At 44.8% G+C, this 21,994-nt stretch overlaps 1 protein-coding gene across 1 annotated transcript in view; it reads left to right on the forward strand.

Annotated features, from left to right (window-relative positions):
* The first annotated feature begins 110 nt into the window (after positions 1-110).
* LOC142585201 (1-acyl-sn-glycerol-3-phosphate acyltransferase delta-like) overlaps positions 111-21,994 on the forward strand; it is a 49,759-nt gene continuing 27,875 nt past the window's right edge. The window contains exons 1-3 of the mRNA XM_075695761.1: positions 111-268; positions 16,257-16,465; positions 19,102-19,271. Of these exons, the coding sequence (XP_075551876.1) occupies positions 234-268; positions 16,257-16,465; positions 19,102-19,271 (414 nt within the window). The 5' untranslated portion in view covers positions 111-233. The remainder of the gene's footprint in view (positions 269-16,256; positions 16,466-19,101; positions 19,272-21,994) is intronic.

The raw sequence follows: 21,994 nt of genomic DNA on the forward strand, positions 1-21,994 counted from the left end.
GTTATATAAAATTACCATAATATTCTTCTTTTTTTCCCGGGGTCTTGTCGTTAACCAGCACTTAAACATGTGTGCTAGATGTTTATTTAGCCGTAGCGTGCGTCGCTCACATCGTATGACACGTGATAATGACACCACCCGTGCTGCAGCGGACGAGAGGTGACGATTGAAGCGAGTGGACGTCGTGCGGCGTCGGTGATTCTTTGACGTGTGTCTTTATGTTCTGACTAAGGATGTCTTCTTCCTCGCCGACCGACACATCAGAGAGGTTTGTGTGAATTCTCATTCGGTTGATCTCGTGTACATGTACACACTTGGCAGTGCGGGGCATTTTTCTAGTGTAGCATAAACCACTCGGTTACTAGGCCATTGCCTTTCCTGTCTCTCGGTGCTCTCACGTTAGCCTACGGACACGTACTCTGTGCAGAACTTTGTGCCGTTTTTAGGTATAATTTTGAAAAAAGGTGCTCAGCCTTCGCATTCATTTTGTCCAAATTCGTCTGGGGCGTATAAGTGTCGCTGGAATGAAACGCGACCCTTTCGATACTGCGAGAGTTGTGGTCGGGGCAACATCGCAACTGTCACGATTTAGTGAATAGCCAAGCACCACGTCAGTTTGGGTCGCATTAAATTTCACGGAGGTGAACCTTGGACGGAGAAGAGATTAGTGTTATTGCGAAACTGCGAACGAGCGGCAAACTTCCGTCCGCTTTTAGTTTAGTGCTTACATTAACTTTCGTTGTGCTAGTGGTGCGCGATTGATCGCGGCGCGCTTTTGACCTACATGACAGTGTCAACAGTTACTATCAGAACTTTCGACGACATCGACAGTAGCTTTGGTTGTGCAGTGTGCGCTGCAGGTTGTTGCTTCCCGTTTGCGGCATCCGCCTTTGCAGCAGCGGCGCATCTAGGTAATACGAGGAAAAGCGCATGGTTCATTCTGAAGAGGTCGGCCGCTGTGTAGCGTGGGATTATGTAGGTCCCTATCTTGGCCCCTTAATGACTTTTAGCTTTGATATATATATATATATATATATATATATATATATATATATATATATATATATATATATATATATATATATATATATATATATATATATAGAGAGAGAGAGAGAGAGAGAGAGAGAGAGAGAGAGAGAGAGGTGTCTGCAGCGCGAATCTTTCCTGGTTTTTCTGTACACAAATATCCGTGGGAGCGCAGTTTTTCGTTTTCCTCTTGGAGAGGAGAACTCAATCAGCAATTGTAATGCCAAGTTGCTTCTCCACCTTCCTATGTCTGTTAGGCCATTGGTTAAGGAGAAGGAAAAAAAAATTGCTCGCATGTTGTTTTCTTGCTGAATGCAAGTTCAGTGTTCGCTGTGCGGCGTTTGGCGTGAATTCCATTTCGCTTCCACTCCTACTTTTATGACTCCGTGGAGAGATGCTTCTACCTGTACACGCCGATGAAACAATAGTGGGATAGTCTGGCGTGGCGTTATGTTAAAAAGAAAGTCGACCTACGTTTTGACGTCCGTCGGCGCTTGCTTTATATAGAATGGACAGGTGGTTTGCGAGCAACCGGCATTGCAATACGTTTGTATATAAAGTACGCTACCAGCCACCGAAACCATTAGCGTTCGCGGTGTGAAAAATTGAAATTTATGGGAACTCTCGGAATGACCTTGTCAAAAATTTCCCGGCTGAAGCCTGCCGAAGAAGGAAGCGCCAAGGCGCGGACAAATAACCTGGCAGGATTTGCCGTCTCTTAATATATATATATATATATATATATATATATATATATATATATATATATATATATATATATATATATATATTGATTTGTTAGGTAGCGAGTGATCTTTCCTCCTTCTTTAGTTTCTTGGGATAAACCTTGTTGTAAAAGAAAGTCGTTTCTTCAATAGGGAGGTTCTCGAGAAACTTGATTTCCTCTCCAGTAACGAGGCTTGCCCGCGAAATGGTAAAGAACGGCGAAACGACGCCCGCGCATTTCGAGTAGTATTCCACAAATGACTGTCGCAATCACAGTCATGTGACTGGCATTGTGCTCCGCATTGAGATCACTGAACTGCTGCGGGCAGTGGGTCGAGGTTGCTGCAACCCGTATTCTTGGTCTAAAAAACTTTATACGCGTGTCGGGCGGTGCTTTTTTGATCGCGATCGAGCCCGATCGGGATCGAATTTCTCAAGCGCGATTATCTTCTTAGCGCAAGCTGCGGATGGGAGCCAATCCCTGTCGAGAAATGCGATCTCGATAGGGCCTGGTCGCGATGCACCGTTGTGACGCCCGTATAAAAGAGGATTTCGCGCTTACTGCTGATTTGATACCATTTCAATTTTACAAGACTGCATGTTCCGCAGTGCTCAATAAAGCACCTGGCATCCTAGCTCATTCCTGTTTTTGTTTTTGTATCTCTCTTTCTGTCATACGCGCATTACGCCATCGAATACGCGTGCTACTGAGCCATTTCGCTGTTTCTCGACAACTGCAAATTACGCCAACAGCGGCGTTTCATCGAACGACGCGGACTCCAAAAATGTTATGTTCTTGCGGAATCGCAGGTAAAATATGTATCAGCGGTGCGCTGGAAATATTATTTTACAATGTTGTTCGAATAAGAGTCGCGCATTTCATATTGGACATCACACCAGCGCACTTTATCTTACATCATCGCCACCCCCTCCTCACCTTCTCCTCCCTACACGTACGCACAAGATGGTAACCACCAAGAGGGAAGATCTCACCCGTGCATAGGAAATGAAACGTTGTTACCACTACCACTCATCGCCGATACAAAATGATAGAAGCGACAGAAAGTTCTTACACTTGAGTTTCACCTGGGTGAACTGAAGGGACACTGAAAAAAATAATTTGATCAGCATTAGTGAATTGCCCTTTACGATACCGTCCCTGCACTTCCCCAAATAATAGTAATAATAATAAAGCCTCGTTTATAATGGTGAGAAGAAACTTGGCAAGCCAGAAAAGACGGTAGAACTATAGTATACAATAACGAAGGAGCGGTGGCGACGCCGCTGTGAAGTTGCCGCACCCGCTCGCTTTGACGTGATGGACTTTGACGGCGACTGCTCTCGCCTAATTAATTTATTATCGGCAAAGGTGAACTACATTTGATTTTTTTTTTTTAATGACAGGCTTAGCTAAAAATTTTTGCTGAGTCACAGCCACGTACCGCCGATGCCGTTTAGGCGCGAAAAAAAAATTGAAATATTGACTTGTTTTCTTTTCTGATAATCAACATTATAGCGCCGAAAATGACGGAAATAGAGTTTTGAAAGAATGCCTAATAGTGCTGGAGGGATTTACTCTTTTTCTTCATCGTTAACAACACTTTCGTGGAGTCAACGGCCGATACATTCAAGTAGAGGCCCACTTGCTATGCCAAGAGTGGAGGAACTCTGCGGCGGCTACAGGGAGGGAAAGAAGAAGCAGAACCTTGCAACTCCTCTTATGTTTCTCCGCGGGGTCGCTCGAGTTATCGCGTATAGTTAACGGCCATCATGTGTTTCGCATGCACATTTTCCTTCTGGGTCTCGAGAAAGACGTGCATACGCGTCGCACGGGCACCAAGATAGGCGTGTCGCGCTTCACCGAACAGCTTTTCCTTCTCAGACCCGATGGTTCTAAGTTTCTCCTAACCACTGTAATTCCTTCCGTTTCGTTCTCTCGCGTAACAAGCCTTCCTATCTAGATCTCCGCCGTGCGCGATCGTCGGTCGCATATTTGGGCGTCGCGACTGAAGTTGCGTGCAGCGCGCGTAACTGTTTGTCCTCGACCTTGCCGACGGCCGATGCAGTCGAGATTGCCCCCTCCACCCCCGTGCCCGCAGGTCCGGTTTCTTGCGATCCTTGGGAAAACGTTGGTGCATGCTCTGTCATCGAAGGCACTTGTTATATTTAAAGCGGCTTTACTGATACCTGGGCACCGAGGACGTACTGATCACGCTATACATCGATATTCTCATCTCTGAGACGCCTCGAAACCGACGGTACGTGGGTATAGCCAAGTAAATATCTTATTGACTAGATACGGTCATGACCTCCCCGCTTAACTAGTTGTTAGCATCTGGGTGCAGATTGGCAGTGCACGATTTGACCCATTATTCAACGCTTTGACCTTAATTGCTTTGTATAGAACTCGGACGGCGTTGGCTCAGTGTCGTTTCCCTCCTTTCTATCTCTCGTTTTTCTTTTTATTGTTCCGTTTTGCGCACGCTCTGTTATTCAACACGCAACGCTGCCTATTGCGTTAAGTGCCAAAGAAGGTCCTTAGGTTAAGCGGCCAACGGCGCCGAGACGTCTACTGTAGCCTTTGGCCAGCAAATGTATCGTTTACCTTGCGCTGGCGCTAACCTTCTAAGCGACGAGATGCATGTTTTGACAAAAGTCAGATTCGTCCAGTTGGTCCTGAAGGATTTAGAATGCGACGTTGCAACTTTAGGTGTGGACGTATACCGAACAGCAGACAAGGAAAATTCACGTTTTCATTGGTGTTTGATATGTTCTGCTTTTCTCGCTCATTCTGTTCCCCTTTGTTTTCATCCTGCGACCTGTGTGTATTTCTCGTTTGTAATGAAGGTTCCCGCTTGAAAGTCGGCGCTTGCCGTTGTGTGCTCTTCGGTTGATGTCCTCGTCCACATTGGCGCCGTTGTATTTTGTACGTTCTGACATTTTCGGAGCGCGCATTAATGTACGCTTTCACACGCATGCTTTTAGAGAGCGTTCGAACCGAAGACAATCGAAATCTGCAAGCCCACTTGGCTCCTTCCGAGCGTTTGCACAAAGGTCTCGTAGGAGTGCGCGATATTCGAAACTTTCGAATAAGGAATCGATTAGTCACTATTCGTAAATGCGAATATTTTTTCGAATACTTTCGGAATATTTCAAAACATCAAATGTGCCCAATTAAACATGGAATTGGAGCAAACTTACGGTAAATTTTCACAGCAGGCATAGTGTAGACGTAAAATATTAAAAGCTTGCGTAGTGGAACAGGCTACGTCGCTTAGGTAGCCACACGTTACAGGCTTTATTTACAGCGATTATTCGCAGTCTGTGAAGAGTCATATTCATGCGAAAAAACTACTTGTTTGCTCCTGATGCTCAATTTGTGCTTTTGGTAAACGACGCTTCATAACGTACTATGTAATCACAGAAATTTGCTATTAATAGCTACATCGGTTGCAATGAACGAGTAGAATAAGGGGAACCGAAGGGGGCTAGATTATTATTTTTTTGTAGTCGCACGAAGCTACCGGATAATGGAGCCAGTGAACACAAAGGGAAAGTTAACCGTCCTTGTTTTTGTTTTTTTTCGAGATGTAGAAATAATAAGGGAAAGTGGAGTGAATGTGGACATAAGGAAAACTTGCCGCAGATGAAAGCCGTACTGACAGCCTTCGCTATTGCGCGCGTGATGTAGTGGCGTTGGAGCAGCTGCGCCAAAATTGCGCGGCTGGAAGTTGTTACGTGTCCTCTAGGGAGCGTTCTGCCGCAAAAATTTCTCACGTCGGCTCATTAATATATCCGAGGTAGAAATATTTCAGTGCCGCGAACCCGTCATTACAGGAGGCGAGCTCCACTGCCAAGCGGGACACTCTCTCCACTTGCCCCGTCTGGCCTCCGCAAGCGAAGTTCCTTCCCTGCGTTCTCCCATACCGGACCGTGATGATCGCGTGACGCTGCGCGCCCCCTACTTCCGCGTCATGAACGACACGCGCATCATCAGCGTGGCATGGCATTCTTGGCAGGAAACTAGCGAACGCAAAATTTTTCAATAAAGGAGACATAAGCCAGGCAGATGGCGATTATCGTTCTGAGATAAGCCCCAAAAGGGGCAGATTTAAGCGTGCGGCGTACCCAATTTGTTTCAATGCATAACTTTCTTCATTTAGCGCGCTGGAACACACACAGTCCGCCATGGTTGCTTAGTGGCTTTGGCGTTTCGCTGGATCGAATACCTGTCGCAGCGGCCGTATTTCGATGGGGGCGAAATGCAAAAACGCCCGTGTTCTGTTGGGCGCACGTTAAAGAACCCCGGGTGGTCGAAATTCGGAGTCCCCCCACTACGGCCTGCCTCGTGACCAGATCGTGGGTTTGGCAAGTAAAACCCGAGAATGTAACTATGTTTGGGGTGTACACGGTGTTCACGGTGTTCACTGTGTTACACCATTCGCTTAAATGTGTTGTTTCTATAATCACTTGTGCCCGGTGATATAACTCTAACTTTCATAGCTAAACAAAATACACTGTCCAGAAGAACGTACAGTCAACTGCACCTTACAGGGAGACTAGAGAGAAAAAGTAAGTTGGAGCTATATCACCCTTTTACGATACCGAAAATGTCACTCCTACCGCGAGTGGAGCTTGGTAAGCCAGAAAATACGAAAGACGGGTGGCGACGCTGCCTTGAAGCTCCCGCACAGCATCGCGGTGACGTCATGTGTTTTGACGGCATCTGCTTGAGCCTATAGTTAACTATCGGCAGTGATGGAATACACTGTCTTCCAAGAGAGCCAGAGAGCGAACTTAGAAAGATTTCAAGAGCTTTTACTCAGCCGCAGTGGCTCAAATGCGAGAAAATATTTTAAAATCCGTGACGTCACACTGACGTACAGGCGCTGGAGTTTCGGCGCAAAATTCAGAAGCTGGAACTTTGACCTGAATTTCCCCTTGTAACAATCAACTCATTACGGGGAAATTAACGAAAGTGGAAATACGAAAGTATACGAATCCAAACTAATTGCACTCTTAAAACAGTTGCACCCTTTGGTGCACCCTTTTATATTTGTCCCACAACGATAATCGTCATCTGTCTTGCTTGAGTTTCCTTTCTTGAAGACGCTGCGCTCGCTACTTTACTGTCGAGAATGCTACGTCACGCTGATAACGCGCATGCCGTTCGTGACTTGGAAGTACTGGGTTCGTAGCGATAAAGAAGGGAAAGACGCGCAAGACAGATGACGATTGTCATTGTGGGACAAGCCCTAAAGGATACAAGCTTTTTAAGAGTGTTCGTGTTTCTCTTTAGTGTCGCTTTAAGGTGTCCCTCATAAAAGATTACCATCTGCGCTTATCTGACTCCTTATCATACCAAGGCGAAGGAACACGTTGCCACCGTTGTATCGGACCTGATATACTGATTATATGCTATTACGGTTGCACTTTGCAGTTTTGTTTCACATCAACTGGGCAGTGTCATCAGTAAAACCTCGTTATAACGAAGTTGAAGGGGCAGTCGAAATTACTCCGTTATATCCATTATTGCCCATTTACTGCAACAGATGCCCATTGGGATGCACAACTTTAACCATGCATAGAAGACTTTGCGGCCTGCGGAACCGGTGCGTGGCCACATATATGATGAAATTTTAATAAAATAGCAAAAGAACCTCGCGTTGCGCAGCACATGACCGCTTACACTCTTAGGCAAAGTTACACACTTTGGAGTGCCCCTTCTGCCACACAACGATAATTGTCATCTGCCTTGATGCGTTTCCTTTCTTTAACGCTGCGAGCCCGGTGCTTTCCAGTAAAGAACGGCATGGGCGTTATCAGCATGATAGCATTCCCGACAGGAAAGTAGCGGGCGCGGCGTTTTCAAGAAAGGAAACGCATCAAGGTAGATGACGATTATCGTTGTGTGGCAGAAGGGGCACGCCAAAGGGTGTAACTTTGCCTAACAGTGTAGCACCTGGCGTGACTGCCTTTACGGCAGTTTCTTTCTGTTCCAACCTAGTGGTCTTTCGCTTCCGCTTTCCACCTGGCTCGTATGTAGCGTTGTGAAGTCGGTGAAATGGCGAAGTGGTCGAAGCAACCAGCTTGTGCGCGCTGCGACGCGAACAAAGTCCGTCGTGGTCGACCAGTACGTGTCACACGACACGGTGCGCCGACTATACGGAGCTGGTCTAGGCTGATCAGGCTGATTCACCGCTCTTACGTGGCTCCTCTCTGAATGAGAGCAACGAATCTCACCGCACTGGCTTGAATTGGTCGACTCATGGACTCTGTAAGGTCGCTCTGATTGTTCGGGTTCTTAAGTGTCACGAATCGGCCACGTGCTTTGTGCATAGAGAGGGGGTTCACTTGCCCCCGTGTCAGCCGGGCGACAGTTGCTGTGTTATGTGGGGTCACAGGCACCGCGCGGTGTTGGGTGACGCGTCGCGGCAGGTGCCAGGTGGGCGAGTGCCGATTCCGGGAAGTCGGCATTGTGCGCACGGTGTTGGCAGTCCGCCGACGGTCACACGAGTCCACACAGACCAGCCTTGAAAGGGACCGCTGTACAAGGTATTGTGAGTGTGGCTCCCGAGTGCCTGACTAATTGGAGGCGCCGCCGAGGTTAAGAAGGGCTTAGCAACTCTGACCCCGTTCCGCATGCGGTGAGCATGGACCTAATCTTCTACGCGTCCGGAACGCAATCGCCAGCCTTGTTGTTGGGTGCGTTTGCCGGTGTGGTGTCGAAGGCCAGCTTACAGTGCACGCTGCAGGAATGCGGGGCACACGTAAAGAGTGCGTTCGGACGACGGCGTCTTGGAAACACGCACTCGAAGAACTTTGTCTTGTAGACAATAACTCTGAAGTACAAGGAGGGCCATCAGTCTCCCACGCGGACAAACTTTGAGTACGGCCGCACTACGTGGTATCGATGCCCCTGCTTCCGAGACATTTGCGGCCTAGACGCCGTTGGGATTTGAAACGGTCTAGCGATAACTTGTTCGGGCCTGGCGTGTTTTGCTGACCCCGTCACTAACTACGGAGAAATGAGAGGGCATCGGAGTTTTAGGGAAGAAGGAAAATAGCTTTGCTTTCCAATATGTTTATTTTGAAGAGTAAGCCCATCCCTGTGGGTTGTGGCTTAACAAACGGTTGACTCTGATTGGCAACTGAACCTGTGGGACGGGCCAACGGCCCTACCGCTTTTTTTTTCTTTGTGTAATTGGGCTATAAAAATCGGGACGACATGCTGTCCCTCAGACTTGGCTGAAATCAGGATTGCTGATAGATCAGTGAGCCTCCGTACTATGTACGTTAAAACGAGTCTGGGCTCTAACAGTCATTGAGACAGTCGAAGAGTGAGACTTTGTTTCTCAGTTGTTTAAGTTTGTAATGTATTTGTTTTACCTGCCATGTATATAGAAAAGTTTACGTATAAATATTTCTTGTACATCTGATCTCATCGCTTCCTGCCTGCGTTTGATCAACAACTGCCGATCATCGTCCGTGAAGCTTCAAGTTCCAACGGTGAAGCGAGGACGGAGAACGAAAGAAACTTTACTGACTCCCAAGATTGCACCGGCGCCGATGCGATTTCGGTGGCCACGCCTAGCTGCACTAGCCATGCGCGGCGCGCCGCAGTTCACCATGGACTAGTGCTGCAGGTTCATCTCGCGCAACGAAGGCACTTTTGTGTTTCCTTATAGAAGTTGGTTTCAGTGGGACACTTTAGTCGAATGTTGGGTTTTGTGTAGTGTATTTTTGTTGGGAACTGTACACATCATTCCATTTTTTATCCTACCCTTCTGGAGTAGCCTGCTAGGCATGCCGCCAGGCGAACCTCTCCAGGATCCATTAAAGAGTCTCCTCTCTCTCTATCTCACCTCACCAGCTCCACCGCACTTCTCTCAGACTAGCGCAAGTTAGGTATTGTAGACGTGGCCTGCGAGATTGCATCTGTGCAATCTCGAAGGCAACGCTTAGTTGCATCAGCCTACGTGTCGCCGCAGTGACAGAGAGAGAGAGAGAAAGTGCGACGGCGATAATGCGTAGCAGCGTAGGAACAGTGCAGCTAGGCGCAGTGTTACTCAACGGCGCATTCAACGTGCGGACGCAGTTTTGAACTTCTGCGAAGAGTGCGTTCAGAACCCCGCGTAAGCGTTCAATGGTCGTGCATTTCTTCGTTAATTTTTTTTTTTTGGTTTCGGAGGCAAATCTAGTTTGTTATATCCATTGGTAGGACAGATTTTCTTTGTTAAAACGAGGTATTTAGATACGCGGATCTCAATGGGAATTTCACTTACCTTGTTATATCCACTATTTCGTTACATATTCCGTTTCGTTATAACGAGGTTTGACTTTAACCACCTTGGTGAAAATAGTGTGCGTTTTGGAGATAAGGGGACCTCAAGACCTTCACAGTCTTTTCACAGCCTTTTCACTACGGGCTCCACAAGCGAATGTGTTCATTGCAAGCTAACTGATTTAAGAGCTACACTTGCATATCTGCAGACTTGCTGTTACGTGTGTGCGCGCACGTGCGTACGTAGATTTTCCCTGCTAGAATAAGGGCGCAGGCTATACTGGTAGTCGAAGAAGAGCTCCCTGGGCATAGCCATAATGCCCTATGGACTGTTGTGAATCCGCATGAGCAGCACCCACTCAAAAACACTGCTGAAGTGGCAACATGTGCTCTTTCTACCCTTGCCCTACAGTCCAAAGAGGAGGTGGGGCTGTCGCCTAATGTGAAAAGGTCTGTAGTCAGCTGCTAGCTGTGCGCACCGCCTCAAAGGGCTTTCGTTTTCTTTCCTTTATTTTATTTTATCTTCATTAGAGAGCGGAGCGTGATGAGCAGCAGTAATGTCAACTCATTGTCTAGCAAGGTACTGATTTGGGTGCGTTAAAATTGCGAGTCCTTGTCAGTCTGTCAGCGCAGAATCGCTCAGAAGTCACAGAAGTCGCGGGTGCGAAAGCATAGACTGAGCGCTGTCTTTGCCAGTGTCCTATGTTCTTGTTCTCGCGATTTCTGTGTACTCATGCGCTGAAATTCTCACACTAGTTATGTTCTAAGATTGTGGTGTTCTGTTGAACTGATTGATGGTTTCTGTCCGAGGTCAGGTATTGATATCGCGAGTTAAAGAGGAAATCTTTTTCTAGTCCCGCCGCTCTCCCCAAGTTTTGCGCGGCTTTTGGCTTTTCGCTAGTAAGCGGGCAGCGCGCAGCGTCCGCACCTCTGCGCGCTCTCGACGGCTGCGAGGTCTGCCGCGACTCTCAGAGCTATTCGGGAACTTGCTCCAACAGCTGTGACTCGTTGCCCCATTTCTCGTTGTGATTGTTTCCGTCGCCTCTCGGTTAGCTTAACGGTGACCGAAAGCCCGCTGTCTGCGTCACTGCACACGGCCCCTCGCCGCGCGGTGGGGTCAAGCAGTTTCTCTGAGAGGGTACACGACCTTCCAAGCGGGCCGTTGATACCGCGCGCGGTGTCGGTCGGGGCATCACCACCTGACTTATCGCCGGGGCCGTGCGTATACCTGATAAGGAACGGCAGCGTGACACTTGTGCGTGGGTGTGTGCGCGCGAGCCTCTCTCTCTCTCTCTCTCTCTCTCTTGTGTGAGTGTATGCGTGCCCCCCCCCCTCCTTCTTTTCTTTTCTTTGCTGCATGTTGTTACGTGCTCCTCCGGCTCGGGCCAGCGCAGAGAGAAGTGGCATGGTGCGATTCCTCAGATTGGAGAAGTCCATGGGGTCACATCCGGCTGCGCGGTCGTGTGCACTCTTCGCGGGCGCGGAGAAGAGGTGGTCGGGGTGACACGTTTCTTTCGCGGGCGTCGAGGCAGCAAGATGCGCGCTGCCGCGCTCGGCTTAGATAAGCGCGGGTCCAGCTGTTCAAAGGCCGCGGTCGATACTGGGTTGCGCTTATCGGATGCCTGCGCACAGTGCCTCGCATGTGTGGCATGGTTCTCGTGCCTTGCTTTCTTCGCTGTCGCCCTTCGCCGAAGGGCAGCTTCGCCGCTTATTGGTATTTTGTTTTGTACGAATCCGGGCGAAACTTGTGTCGTACGTTATCCTGGGGCACCTTGATTACGTGCGCCAAACAGCGCGACAGAGTGTTGTGTAGTTTTTTTTTTTTTTCCGGAAAATAATACTAAAGAGTGGAATGCACACTGGGCATCCGTGTCCTTCAACCGATGGCAAGGTAAATGTGTATATGTGGCAGCGAAGCTTCCGTAGAAGCCCATAGCAGCCATCCTACACATATATGCTCAAAAATGGTGGTGCGCCAGCAGTAGGTTCATAAGGCGTAGCGCCATCTCTGTGATGAGGGAACTCTTCCGACAGAACATAAAAGAAAGTGACGCTGTGTCCGTTAAAAAATAAATTAAATATGTGACATTATTTTTGTTAACAAAGGTGTGAGGTTTATTTTGTTGGCCCATTAAGGCAGTACTTCCCACATGTTTCCCGAATCGACAGGATAGTTTTTAGAGCTTTTAGCACAGAAAGCGATGCAGTGCAACACCATCCATACGAGTGGCACAGTTTGCACCCATGTACAGAGTGTAATATCTTTCCGTACCGAAGAAAGCATTGGGTGTTAAGTGCTGGTTGCATTGTTCCCAAGTAACAATTTATCTGGTAGTCCTCTCGCTCATTTTCACTGAATTCATTACCCACAATGACACACACCTCGCCACCAGAATGCAGACAAACATTGACGAGCAAAGAAAAACTGCACAAGTGAGGGGGGCATTAGTTGCAGACAAACTTTATGAGTGTGCCATTCTGCGCAATACAAGAGCTGCATTGCATTGGTATAGATAGTGGCATGAATGTCATTTTTTTCTAGCGGGCTGTGAAAGAGAGGTATTTCTTTTTAATGATAAAGTGAAAGAGAATGATCTTTTCTTTCTTTGCCACACCTAAGTAAATTTGATTAGGAATTTGATTCTGAGAGAAAATTGTGTTGTCTTGTTTTTAATTATAAAAAAATCTTTAAAATTTTCTTTAACAATGTTTGTGGCCTTATCATCTAGCTGCTCTTCAAGCAGAGCTCCTACAACTGCCTTTGTTGATGCCAGTGACAGTAGGTTTTAGACCGCTTTTAGCCCAAAGCTTTGCGACCCATTTGAATCCACCTTGCAGATGATTTTTCTACTGGATACTCTGTACTTTCTGCTTATGATATCAACATGGGAGTAGCAATACTGTTGCCATCTTGATAAGCTGTCAGTAAATAATTTATGCAGAACTCTTATTGCTTATGATTGAAGTCAGTGACTGTGTTCAGCTTACCTGCTGACATGTTTTGGGAGCAACACGATCTTCTAAAGTAATATTTACATTTCATTTCTATGTCAAAAGGAATTATGAGGAACAAGGATGTTAAGGGTGCTCCCGTTGAGCTGCCCTTAACTTCTTTAATGTAGCCACTGGCATTACGAAAAATTGCTTTCTTATTTCAGTGCTCCAGTTTCAGTTTGTGCTGGTGCATTTTATGTGGTGCAGCGATATCTAAAGCAACAACTTCTCTGACATGATTGACAAACAGCTGGGTTTGCACTTTCCCACAGACAACGGAATGCAGGGTTAGTCATGAAAGTGAAGGGGAAGTGGGAGAATTGGCATTTGATATGTATAAGCATTCTGTTTGCAAGTATGTAGCCAAAGCGCAGTGACGATCTATAGAAGCTGTGCCCTCACTGTCTTCAGTGTTTACTGAGAGCAGTGCCAGTGGGAAGGGCACACCAAGGACTACTACACGACGTTGAATAAGCTGACAGGGGCTCATCTGTTTACTGCAAAATAAAACATGGGGTCTCATTAGTTTTGGAGAAGTGTACTGTCATTGAATGTTTTGTATGTGACACACGCAAAGCGACACATACTAGTTTAGTAGATAAGTAGTTATATTGCTTGGTATGTGAAAAATAAAGGCACTATGATTTACAGAAAGTATAATGAGCACAAAATGTAGACAAAGACAGCGTTTGTAATATGTGGGCGAAACAAACCCTTACTTCCAGCTATCTTATTTTGGAGATTTGCATAAATATACATTGTCATCGAATTAACAGCATTTCTTTCTTTAGATGAAGTGGCGTAAAAATTGTCTCATTGCCGCTAAGACATACCGTCATCTGGCTTACACGATTGCCTCCTTTCTTAGCTAATGGGACACTTACGTAATTTTACGTGTGGTTTACTTGGACCAGTTGTAAATGTGACCTTTGAAGCAAATACTGTTCCCAATTTTTGTTGAAGGTTTACTGCATTTTTAGCAGAACACTGTCGCACCTTGGCAAAGGCCAGTCTTTGACAGCATGAGTAGTTCAAAGAACTGCATAATTTTATAATCTACTATGCTTTGGCATGACCCCTGTCTCACCTGTTCTAGATTCAAAGACCTCTCTCTGCTTGTTCTAAATATACAACACTTCACTGATTTTGCTTGCTCAGCCATATCAGCGCAGAGCTCTTCGGGTATTGATGTTAAAATTTCTTGATCGCCTTTCAAGAGTTTGATAACAGAGTAAATCACAAGTTTTCTGTTGTCTCCACTTCATACATTGAGCTCATTAATCAGCCATTTTCCTTGATATGAAGAGCGCTTACATAAAGCTCTCTCTTGCTAGGTCGGCTGTTAAGAACCCGGAATTTACATTCTTATTTTTTATACTTTTTGGCATTTACTTGGACCATCTTTTACTGTGTATCTGTCTCGGCCAAGATTATCACTCCTTACTTGAGACTGCAAGTACAGGAGAAAAATATCTCGTTTGTCTGTGTGGTACAATTAGGATGAATTCATGTGATGTTTTTTCTGTTTCAACAGCAGTGGTATCAGCTCTCATAACCTCCTGATGCGTGAAGACAGCTTAGGGACTAATAACGTATTTCATCAATTTCTTTATGTTATGAACAGACAAAACCCATTTTTTGTTTGTTTGTTGAAACTCCACTTTTAGATGCTAGAAGCAGCGTAGACAAAGTAATGTAGACAAAGTAACTATCTTGTTATGTTTGGTATGGTAAAAACTGCTTTTCTTTGCATAAGCATACTGATGAACGTGCACCATTGTGTGGTAGGTCGGCGTGTTGAGGCTACATCCTGTGTTTTCATGTCAACTTAAGGCATTTGAAACACACTTCATGATTGCTTTTCATCATCTGTGATCACACAATGTACAGAAAAAATTAGTGTCAATTTTCTCATAAACTGTGGAAAGAATATGATGAAACCGCTTTCGTGCACTTTTGCATTCTTCAGGCATCGTATCTGAGGAGAATATATGTTATGTAATAGCTTCCTAGTTAATGTTTGCAAAGGTTGAAAACAATGTGCAATATAGTATACAAGGGGTCTTGGGAAGGCATAGGAGGCTGATTAGCATATTAGATGTAATACTATAGACAGCATCCCCATCCCCCTTTCCTTTTTATGAAGTGCCTAAGCATCCAATGAGGTGTTTTCTGATTCACCTTGCATTTTTCTGCATTATGTTTTAGTAATTGAGTCTTAGACTTCTTGAAAAGTATTTCAGCTCAACAAATTTGCCCAAAAAATCTTATATTGTACAAAAGTGATATTGCGTAATTTGTACTTTGTCAGTATGGTGCTGCTGCACTATGGCATGGTCTGAAATGATTTTGCCTTTGGCATGGTCTTCTTTTTCTCGAGGGTTGTGCTTACTTTCATTTTCTTTTTGGAGTTTTATCGACTCCTTGAGGGCTCTTCCATTTTTTCCAGAAAATTATCGTAATGACTAATTTTCTGACATGATATGCTTCAATACCATGATTAGGACACGGAACTATAAGAATGTGTTATGCTGCAAGTGGCATTGAGCTTTGATGCCATTAAGTACCCATTAAATATGCCCATGTGCAGTGCGCAAATGGCATCAATCTTTAAGCGACACTAAAGAAAAAAATTATTTCCCCTGTATTAATAAGAATTACTTTTTTACCATCCCCCAAAACACCAATTTTATCATGAGAAGACACTTGGTTTTCCAGAAAAGGCACGAAAAGAAAGGATGGGTGGTTACGTCATGTTGAAGTTTCCACATCAGCTTGCCGTGACATCACAGATTTTGACAACTTCTGCTTGGGCCTAGTTAATTATTAATTGGTAAAGATGGACTACATTGTGTTCTAAAGGAGGCAAAGATTTTGTGGGCTAGTACGGCCCAACTGCGAAAAAATGCTTTGAAATCCGTGATGTCACACCAATGTATCGACATTGGACTTTCGGTGTGAAATTAAAGAAAAATTTTTTTGACCTTAGTTCTCTCTTTTAATAATTCAACCTTTTACCATGAAGCAACAGTAATAGAGTTTTTGAACAATGCTTTATTAGTTTAGACTGATTTAGTGCTTCTCTTCAGTGTCCCTTTAAGGCATTGAGCAGTTAATGTCATTTTTTTGTGTGGCACGAAATATTAAGGAATCGAAAGGCGCTTAAGATGTTTGAAAATCAACACCAGCTAGGAGGTAAATTTTTCCACTTCTTTGGCTACAGGAAGGAGAAGGAGCAATCCTCGATGCTGCAAAGACTCTGGGCTGCTGTCAAAACGAATGTCCTGTGCCACACGTTCTTCACTTTGGTGTTCCTATCGAGTGGCCTTGTGCTCAATGTATTCCAAGTGGTTGCCTACTGCCTGGTGCGGCCCTTCTCGCGGCACTGGTATCGGCGCATCAATTACTACCTGATCTACGCCTCCTGGGGACGTGAGTGACTTTTGTAGAAATTTGGTATAGCTGGTTATTCAGTATCATTAACATTGTATAAAACAATTAATGTAACTGAAGAGACAAAAATAGCACTGACTTTCAAATCAGTTGCATGGTACCGACTTTAATCTGAATCCCAAGTCAGTTCAAAGGCAGTACTGTGTACCTCTCTTTTATATTACAGCCTTTGTTTTTTCACGCTGCTAGTTGATGAGTGACTTTTGTTGCACTTGCTGCTGTATCACTGCAAACTCTTTATTTTCTTTGGCATTAACAAATCACTTGACTAAAAGTGTCACCAGGAACCTTTTGGTGTACTGGTGCCATATATTCAATATGTCAATAATGTTCAGTTAGGTTCCCTGAAAGCAGCGGGAAAGGCATGAACGACCGAGATGGCATCCACGGTTGTGTTGTCTTTTCACTTGTCTGTGTCTCTTGCAGTTTTCATAGTGAAATTAACAGGCCTTCTTTGGGGCGCTTGCAGGGGTGGCTCATTGGCCATGGCACCCTGCTGCTGAAAGTGAGGTTGTGGGTTCAATACCTGGGTGCCGCAGCTGCATTTCATTAGGGTCACATGAAAAACTTACTACATGTTAAAGAATACTGCGTGGTCAGAATGAATCATAGGCCCTCTGCTATGGTGTCCTTCATTACACCTGTGGCACTTTGAGACGTTAATCTACATTAATCACTGACTTTTTTTGGAGCAGATCGTGTTATTGCAGTCTAGCCAATACATTGAAATGATACTTTACATTATATGAGAGCAGTCGGGAACATAACGCTCCAGATTGTTTACCTACACTGGTAAAGTATGAACTACATATAGTTAATGTGTCCACAAACATTCAAGATATGAATGAATGAGAGCATAAATAGCCTAAAAACGGAACCTGCTAAATTTAATATATATCTGCTTATTGGTTTATGTCTGGTACACATGTAGCTTTGTCTTAAAGGGACTGACAACTGGCCAGAATGTGTTGTGAGACATTGATGGAAGTGAAATGACCATAGTTTATAATGATAGAATCCAGCATGCTGTTTGCAATTTAAGTAGGAATAATTTTAAATTGGTAAAGAAAGTATCAAAAACCAGTAAGTGGCAAGGCCTGGCAGTGAAATGTTGGTACTTAGGATGTATACTATGAGATTACTGTACATAAGTCAGCTATTATTAAGTACAGCTTAATATTGCTTAGAATTGCAGTTAGTATATTATTGCAGGTAGTATAGTATAAGACAATCGCACTTTATGCTATGCTTCGGAAATCAAATGCGCACGCACGGCTACGGCAACACACTGAACTGCGTATCATGTGTGAAAGCGTTGTTTCGTTTACGATCTGATTGGTTTTGTTTTGACTGGTTAAATACCAAAGCAGCTGGACAGGAAACCACGAAAACATGTAGCTATTATCGCAGAAGTGCTTTACCACTTTGGAAACATGAATTGCAGGAACATCGACTTGATAAACAAAATAATACTTCTCACAGCTACGGCCGCACTTGTCATCTGCCTCCGACTAATGCCTACATATAATTCCTATTGTGCTCACCTATCACCATTTTCAGCATGCTCCCAATGAACAACTGCATCCTTACTGCAGATCGAAAAATTCTGATATATGTTCCATGGCGTTTTCTGCGTTACCACTTCATGATTAGACATGCTGTTAGGTAAGCTTTCCACTGTACTAAAAAAAATATGGGCACCATGAAAATTGGTTGTCGGTCCCTTTAACAACTCATACTTTCCCTTGGTGTGACAAGAATGCTAAGGTGATGGTGTTAAATATGCAAAAGTGAAGAGCCTTTTACGATGTAGCTTTCACTCAGTTTGTGTTTACTCCCTGCACACACACATTTCTTGTGCATTTGCTTCACAAGCCTGCGAATCGTGCAAACAGGTCATGCAACATGGTGCTTTAGCAAACTAGATTCTTGGTTTGTGTGTAGTTCAGCTAAAATGTATTGAGAAGCTGGGGTTTGCAAAGGATAAAATAAGAGTATTGCTAGCAAAATATCTTGGGATAAGTTGTCATGAGCGAATTGCTTTTTCCACCTCCCGTAGTGGCTTAGTGGTTATGGTGTTCTGCTGCTGAACACATGGTCATGGGTTTGGTTCCCAACTGCGGCAGCTGCATTCGAATGAGGGTGGAATGCAAAAGCATTCGTGTATTTATTGATTAGATTTATAGATTTTATTTATTTTATTTATTTACATATACTGTAGGCAGCAAGAGCTGCCCAAGTAGGGGAGGGTTAAGGTGTTACTAGACAGTGTTCAAAAGCATCGACATAAATACACCCTACATTAGCACTGGGCAAATCACTGACTGAACAAGGAAAAGAAGATTGCTGGCACAGCTTCGTTTGTGCAAAGTATGGGCTTACAACTTGAGAGGGATTAGTTCTCGGAGTCCTCCTTACGTGGGTAGCAAATAGGTTTCACAGTGTAAGCCGATCTTGTTGTGGTAGTACAGTGCATAAAAACAACCACGTTAATCTGGCAATTCTGTGGTGTAGTTGTAGTCCGAGTGTCACTTTGGGACTGAAACCCCACAAATCATTTAAATAATCAATCAATTAATACTCCAAGGTCACTTAAATCCTCCATCTGGTTGCAGAGGTGGTGGCCATGGCTCAGTGGTGGTCCGGGAGCCGCATCAAAGTGTGGGGCACAGATGAAGACCTAGATGCCCTCCTGAAGGATCACCACATGTGCGTCATGAATCACTCCTACGAAGTCGACTGGCTGGTCTGCTGGATGGTCTGCGACCAGTTCAAGATGCTTGCGGTACGTTGAACTGCACCGGGAGTCCACCTGGTTTTTTTGCCCATTTTCCTGAATACGTGAAAAAAAAAAATTCTTTATGTATTTGTATATTTTAATTTTATTCTTTTCATTGTAGCTGTATATCTTTCATCTACCCTCGGAGCTGCAAGTGTCTAAAGGAATGACAAACACACACACAAAACACAGTGGAAGATTGTGGTAAATCTGCAAACACTGTTTGCACAGAGCAGCCGACCTTTCTGGCTTGTTTGATTGGCTGGCTTTGTTGCTCTTTTAGTATGCCTTGAAATGCATCCGTCTTGAGTGCAGCTGCAGGCTTTACTTTCTTGTCTTTTTTGATTTACTATTGAAACGGCATGTGAGGTTTATTTGAGAATGCGCTTGCTTATCTAAGCTTTTCATGTTCCAACTCATTCAGTGTTTTCCTGCACCATCATGTGCTCCTGCAAGCATGGTACCAGGCCAATCCTGATAGTAGTGACATTGATTGCATGCATCCAAATGATTCAAAAATTGTGTTATGGACTTTTAAGCAGCTATTCACTGTCATTGGTGGCTTGGACACTATGCCTGTGAGCTTCACAAATGTCAGAGAGGTCCTGATGATTGCTCAAGGTGAAGCTGCTGTTTGTTTACCTCGCAAGATTTGAATGCTCTTTTCTAATTACCACATTTCTTTGACGCAGTTTGGTAAGGTTTGTGACATTAATTATTAAACAGTGTGATAGCTTCAGTAGAGCAGTTCTTTCTTGCTATTCGATCAAGTGATGGATGGGACTTGTAGTGCCTTATTCATTTTCATTACATGACAGAATGGTCAGGGTACTATTGTGAAATCAGGGTCCGAGCACCCACGAAGGCTCCAGGGCTGGTGCCATGCAAGGTGAAAAAGAAGTCCGGAAATATGAGATAATGAACTTTATATAGTAGAATTTTGTTAATTTGACTCCTGCTAATTCAATTTTTCAGTTGTGGAAGAGTCCCAGCCAGCGCCCACAGATTTCTATGAACCCATACTTTTGTAAATTTTACCCATATAGCGACCCCAGTCCCCTTTAGTGGCAGTGTCTGTCCCGGCGGAGATTAGGGGACAGGGAATGCGTTGAACACACGTCATCTCTTGGCGAAAACACCTATTTTCGGCCTGCCCTAGAAAGATTTTCAAGCAATAATCGTAGCTCACAATGTGTGATTATAGCATTTACCTGATTCTGACGTGCGTCTTTTTCTTAAAGAGAAAATTGGGCCGAAAATTGCCTGCGCAGTGCAGTCGGGCGCGAAACCAAAACCGCCTTCGCAATGGTCGTATGGTTTACCGCATAATACGGATGTATTGCGGCGGAGCTGACTAATAATCGTGTGGCGAAGCTGACTTTAAAAAACGGGCTGTCGCTGTGCAAAAATATTTCTTGCTGAAAAATTGGGTACATGTTAGATACCTACTTTTTTTAGGAGCTTAAACGTCATTCCTATGTTGGTCTTCTACTTTACACGCATAGAAAGCGGGCGCGCGTCTGATTTGGGGTGTGTGTTAGAATAGGGCAAACACTTCCAAATAAACCAGCACTGTGTTTCAACGTTCTTTCTGCATCTTGTTTAATTCGACCCGCTGGATAACTCGATCAATTTCGCCGGTCCCGTCAGCACTGAATTAACGGAAGGTGACTGTATATGGTATTTACATGTTGAAGTTCAGAGGTTAAAAACTGTCCGACAATTACGATACTCCCTAATGCGGGAACACTGGCTTGATGAGCGGCATTGGAGCCAGCTGTAGGAGAAGACGACGACGAAAGTGCGAGCATTGGCATGAGTGTGAGGAGAATGATAAGTGGCATCAGAACCAACTGTGGTAGAAGACAGCGACAAACGTGTGAGCAGTGGCACGAGCATGTTCACTCGGTTACGCCGAGAGATGCCGACGCTCAACGCAGGAATGGCCACCTAAGAGCTGCGCTCTAAAATGGCGAGAATGTTGTGCTCCTCACTTAAGTATCACCTTGGTTTCCCAGGTCTCCAAGGCTTTCCCAAATTCTTTCTCAGCATTTCTTGTCCAGTAGCCGAGTCAGAGAAGTGCCGTTGAATTATCACTAGGGTGGCTAGAACTGGAAGGTGTGGAAACCGGCAGCTTCAAGCTTGCTGGGATGCTGGTTCTTGCTGCATTGGGATGCTATTGTGCGGTAACCACTTGGGGCGTCTGTGGCATTGCACTTGCACAAAGTGTTGCTTGCTTTTCGCGGACCTAAGTTACGCTAACGTTCAGCAACATTGCCCTTTCATGACATAGACCTATATAGCACTAGACAACCTCCAACTGCGGCATCAGCACAAATCTTATGTCAGCAAAATAATTCAGCCATAATGCAACCATCTTTGATAAAGCACATCTTGACGGTACCGCCTCTTTATTGCCAATACAAAATGGTATCTAGAAATATTTGTAAGATTTATCAACGTATATAAGGAGAGTAGCCTGAGGTTGTTCCAGCAGGACGGTGGTATCTTTCGTCAATATTTCATTGTTTCAGTGCTCTGAAATTGGCGTGCGTTAATGTGTCAGACATAATGGCTCTTGCTGTGGCAGTCGCTGACAGTTATCCAATTAGTGTCCATTTATATATTCTCTTTTTCTCAATGCACCTTCGAGTGGCACCTAATGTCATGCAGTCGCAGAGCCAGTATGTATGCCCAGTAGGGTTGTGCGAATATTCGAAACTTTCGCC

This window comes from Dermacentor variabilis, chromosome 6 (assembly GCF_050947875.1).
Source record: "Dermacentor variabilis isolate Ectoservices chromosome 6, ASM5094787v1, whole genome shotgun sequence".
Lineage (NCBI taxonomy): Eukaryota > Metazoa > Arthropoda > Arachnida > Ixodida > Ixodidae > Dermacentor > Dermacentor variabilis.